The following is a 5,407-nucleotide window of genomic DNA, read 5'->3' as shown; positions in this document are numbered from 1 at the left end:
GAGGTACATCAGATATAGGTTTTCAATAACTATGGTTCTTCATAATAATTTTTTTTATTCAATAGAGCCAAATATAAAAACAACTAAAAAAACCAGATATATTAAAGAGAGAAGAGAGCAAAATCTATGTTTAATCTGTTATGACCTAATAGTTATAATATATTACTCATCATTATTGTTTTAAAATTTGATTTTTGTTTCTCGTCTTATTATTGAAACATTATTTTTTTAATATTTGGTCGGTTTGAACAGTTTCAATGACGCCAAACCGACAAACCGAACTGTTAGAGGGATCTATTTGGTAAAAATGAAACCGTAATGGATTTGTTTGATCGGTTTGGTTTGGTTTGGTTTGACATGTGAATTGTAAAACCCTTGGCTTTTGCGTTTATTGCGAATAACTCGTACTTTTAATGAATGAGATCGACTTATATATTCATTCAATAGAGTTTTTGACAATCTAATAATTAATCAATGTTTTTAAAAGATTTAGGGAGAACATGAATAATTTTATAAAGCCTTCCTTAGATATTTATGAATTATCAACAATGTGGAAAATTTGATTAATTCTTTAAAATAGTCATGGGGCTAGGTTTGGTTTGTGTCCTTTGGTTCACTGTCGCCTTCTATCTTCTCTATCGCCGCGGCGGCGGCAAGAGACTGAGCCTGTGCCGCCTATTTTGCTCTTCTCTCTGTTTCAAAATAGTGGCGAACAATCATTCAGCCATGTCAATTAGGGATATTCATGGATTGTGAAATTGCGTCGCATAAATGAATTAGTGAAAGATGAGATCTGGTCATCATGGTTTGCTCCTGTCGGATCTGCCAGTGACTATCCACTTCTATCCAAATGGGTCATTTTTGGTGAGGTAATTAGCTTTCAATTTTTGTTTTGTTTTGTTTTTATGGTTTCTGTCTTGCATATTATCAAGGTTGTAACTTTCCACCATAATTTCACTTCTCAGCTAGTTTGTAATGGCTCATGTGATGGATCCTCGGAGGAGAGGTCAACAGGGTGAGTTATGGCTTTCATGCAATGCTGTTGTTGCACATGTAAATTCATCAAATACTTGCATATAAATTGGTTTTCATCTTATTGTCTATACCGTTCTTCCTTTAGTGATTACACTATCTATTCATATTTTTAATAATGTTTTCCATCTTTTAATCTACATTATTCTCTTAATATTAATTTCTCTTAGTATCTGCAATATTTATTCCTTTACTAGTGGCATATAGATATACATTCTTCCTAGAATAGCTGCACCATCTTTGTGGAGATGGACAAATATGTATCCCAATTCCCAGCCCACAAAATAGGATGGATCCATATTTATACAACATATTAGGAAGTTAGAATGAAACTTGAATTTGTTTGGTTTAGATGATGTTTAAGGATAAATATCTGTTGACAAATTACACTGTCACATAAACTACTAAACCAATTAATCTTGCAAAGATGAAAAGGGTTTTAATATGGTAAAAAACATTATTTCATGAGGCAAACATCTCCGACTTCTTTCACTTTAGCCCATTTAATAACTATGAGCAATATCAATAATATAACCCAACTCATGCGAATTTCCAATTGAAAATGCGACTATATGAATAGTATAACTGGTGCCATTTTTTTTTGTAATCTTCATATATTCAACCTAACATTTGTAACCTAAATCTTTCCAACTAAAGTCAATCTTTCTGCTTGGATTTGTGAATTAGTGGCAGGATTGTGTTATGTTTGTCTTCATCCATCCAGCCAACTAATTGTTCACCAAATCCTACCCAAACCATCCAAAACTTATATAGCTAGAATGGGATTTTGGTCCCTTGAATGAGATAGAAAGACACTCTAATGGATCGACATTCCTTTTAAATAACATTCTTTATGTTTTTGATGCAGATTGCTCTAGGTGGTAACATATTGAAATTGCGCAAGAAGAAATGACAGTTTGATATCATTGGTGGCGTTATATATCTTATATTGGCCTTTTCTATGTTCCCTCAGGTGGGTTTTATCAGTATACTGTTCTGATTTGGAAGATTAGTTCATTTACCATTTCTAACCTGACATTCTCTTACCATGCAAAATTGATGGTAGTAAATGCTTTTTCTTTGAAGTTGGTGTTATAGAAAATGCATTTACTATTTAATTCGTTAAGCAGATCTATGAATAATAAATGCACTTTAATCAAAAGGGTGTAACCAGTTGTGTGCAGTATATATGTTAATAAATCTACTATGCTTTTTAAACATATCAATAAAAAACTTCTGTGCAATCCCTTCCAAAATAGGCTAGTACTTTTTGTAAGTGAAGTTTGAGTGAAGCTGGATCTCCATGTGACTAATCATTTATGATTTTTCTTTCTCTTTACAGTATAATCTAGACCACATATTGCAGAGAGACACTTTTTCTGATCAGCTTGGGAGATTTCTGTACCTTCTGGGACACTCATATGTGTCCGCAGGAGGGAGGGGCTACTATGGTGTTAAATTGTTAATAATTGTCATTATTTGTGTTCCTCAAAAAGTTTCCCGAGGGAGGGAGGGAGGCAGGCTATAATTGCAACTCTTCATGTTTCAGTGCACCTGTCTGCAGCGCTAATTCTCATGTTGTTGCTGGAACTAGGTATTGAGACATGTATCCAACATAAGCTGCTCGCCACTTCAGGTCATGTCTTTGTTCTTCTGTTTTCATATGGTTTGTTCATCTTTTTATTGTGTGTTCACAAGCCACCCTTTTCTTTTGCTATACAATTTGTTGTGCATTACCTTCACCAAGGCTAAGGTCTTGTTTGATATAGGTTATTGAAAATCAGGTTATTTGGAGTTAATTGAGTAAAAAACATATATTATGTTTTTTTTTGGAAAATGACTTATTGCCATTTAATAAAACCCCAAAAGGGAAAACGAGTACATGAGTTTTGAATTAGGACAAAACAAACATTTGTCCTAATTTTGAAACAAAGAAAACATTAAACCTATCAATCCAACAAACCACAAACATGAATACAAACAACCATCAAGAAACAAATGAATACCAACAATAAGCAAGCAAATTACATCATCTCGCCTTGAACAATGAAACTTTTGTCACTTCCTCGAACTTGATTCCCTATCTTTGGCATAGCTCCCAATTGTCTGAATTAATAGGAGTCCTCCTCCAAGTATGAATAAGAGAGGCCATCGAATACAATATCACTCCATACTTGTTCCTCACCTTTCCAAACTCTTGTGAACATTCTAGCATTTCTCTCCATCCAAACATGATACACTAAGGCTCCATAGAAGCATTTGAAGATATTGGCCTTGAAAGAATTGCCTTTAGTCTTTGTGAGACTAGGCTTTTGATGTTACTCCAATCAATCGGGAAACTTTGTAAACTGAAATTATTGGCAAACTTCCTCCAAAGTGCACTAGTGAATGCTCAATCACCAAATAAGTGAGGAATTGTTTCTTCACAATTATACAAAGGACACAACTCGTATTCGGTTTTGTCATGAATTTGTTGATTCTATCCCCTAGTCATCAGCCGTCCTCTATAAACTAGCCAAAGCATAACCTGATGTCGGGAGATCTTAAAAGACCACACTATGATCTTAAAAGACCACACTATGATATTAAAAGACCACACTATGATATCATTCTACAATCTGTCCTCTAGAACGTATACAATGTCATGCCAAATTAGAATTGAACTTGTTGTTCCTTCCATTCATGCACATCAGCCCTATCATGATACTTGATTAACAACATCAAGTATTCTTACCCCATCAGGAAGTAGCTTGTTGCATTGACCCTCTTGATTAACAACATCAAGTATTCTTACCCCATCAGGAAGTAGCTTGTTGCATTGACCCTCTTTGCATAGGCGTGGGACCTTTACAAACAAATGAGGAAAAAAATAAACCTTAAATCTCAAAAAAAAATTCTCTCATTCAAACTCATCTCTCTTTCTCTTTTATTTTCATGATCTCTCTCACTCCCTTCTCATGGCAACACCACCTTCTCTTAATTTTACAAAGTCAATCGGGTCTGTCAGAGACAACCATTCCCTCATCATCATCTGTGCTGTGGTGGGGGGTGTTTTTCTCCCTCTCATTCTTGCTTATTTCTATAATTCTTATTTTCGGAACACTGAAATACTCCCTCCTCAGCCTGATAGACTCGATGATGATCACATCATCGAGTCATTTGCGATTGTCACGTTTTCGCAAGAGAGTCAACCAGAAGACTCTCCCGGTCATCGTGACTGCAGCGTATGCTGTTGCGATTTCGAGACGGGTGAGCAAATTATCATCTTCCCCGTTTGCCAACATCGGCATCATGCTGTCTGCATTAGGGAATGGTTCGGACAACAAACAACGTGTCCAATATGCCGTCACGATTACTCTGGGTGGCGACCGGACCTGGAGGTGTAGACCGTGTAGCAGGAGCAAAGGTGGTAGGGTTAAGTTCTATGCTGTTTTTTTTTTTTATTTTGAGGTGAAAGTTTGAATTACTAAGATTAGTTTTATCTACTTTCTTGTCTGTTGATCTACATATTTAAATTAATAGTAACTGAAATAAATTAAGACTTTATATATATATTACAATATTATAAATTATACAAGAAAGTGAGATTGTTTTTTTTTTTATGTATAATTTTATGCTTCCGGATGATCATCTGTTTGGCTCGAAGATGAATTATCTGGGTCAACTTTGTCTACTTCGGGTTCATCGGGAAGACATAATAAAAAAATTGTGTTACAACAAAATTTGATAAATTTGATTCAATTCATGAATTATCAAGTAGAGGTGTTTATAAATACAAACAAGAGTTAAATTTTCAATTTATCTCTCATTTGTATAACTGGCTTTGATTACATGTAAAAAAATTGATTATCTTTTTTATGATACTATTATTATTATACTATTATTGATTATTTATAACAAGAGAAAAGAAAGAAAAAAGTGATAGTAATATACCTGGAGGTATTTTATAATTAATATTTGTATTATGTAATCTTTAAGAACTTCTAATCAAATTATTTGTTTTAGATATTTATTCATTAAATTATTAATTTTAAAATGCACTATTGAATAATGTAACAAAAGAAAAAAAAAATTATTGACCAATGTGGTACTATAGTGAAAGAAAACATTGTAGGCATATTACATAATCCTCTTTTCTTAAATAACAAGCCCAATATCAAATTTCATCACAATACTGAATCATAGATCATATGTGTCACTTGAAACTATGAAGAAAATTATTGATTTAATGAATTTTGAAAAAAAAAATTATATAGTTTTAATTTATTTCATTTATTATAATATATATTTTTATTCTAGCTTGAACCATTATCAATTTTATTTTCTTTTAATATAATAAATAATTATTATTAAATAATAAACCTTTAAAAGTTGA

The 5,407-nt window shown here is 33.1% G+C and overlaps 1 protein-coding gene and 1 long non-coding RNA gene across 2 annotated transcripts; both read left to right on the top strand.

The window, feature by feature from the left end:
• The first annotated feature begins 549 nt into the window (after positions 1-549).
• On the top strand, positions 550-2,954 carry LOC124927712. Its single transcript, XR_007098427.1, has 4 exons — positions 550-869; positions 966-1,015; positions 1,901-2,005; positions 2,375-2,954. It is a non-coding gene; the product is annotated as an uncharacterized LOC124927712 (long non-coding RNA).
• Positions 2,955-3,989: 1,035 nt separating this feature from the next.
• Positions 3,990-4,418, top strand: LOC124928152 (putative RING-H2 finger protein ATL37). Its single transcript, XM_047468680.1, has one exon. The coding sequence runs from the start codon at positions 3,990-3,992 to the stop codon at positions 4,416-4,418; it is 429 nt and encodes a 142-aa protein (XP_047324636.1).
• Positions 4,419-5,407: the final 989 nt, after the last annotated feature.

This window comes from Impatiens glandulifera, chromosome 2, assembly GCF_907164915.1.
Source record: "Impatiens glandulifera chromosome 2, dImpGla2.1, whole genome shotgun sequence".
NCBI classification, from domain to species: Eukaryota; Viridiplantae; Streptophyta; class Magnoliopsida; order Ericales; family Balsaminaceae; genus Impatiens; species Impatiens glandulifera.
The sequence above is the reverse complement of the archived record's forward strand: the minus strand, read 5'-3'. Positions and strand labels throughout refer to the sequence as shown.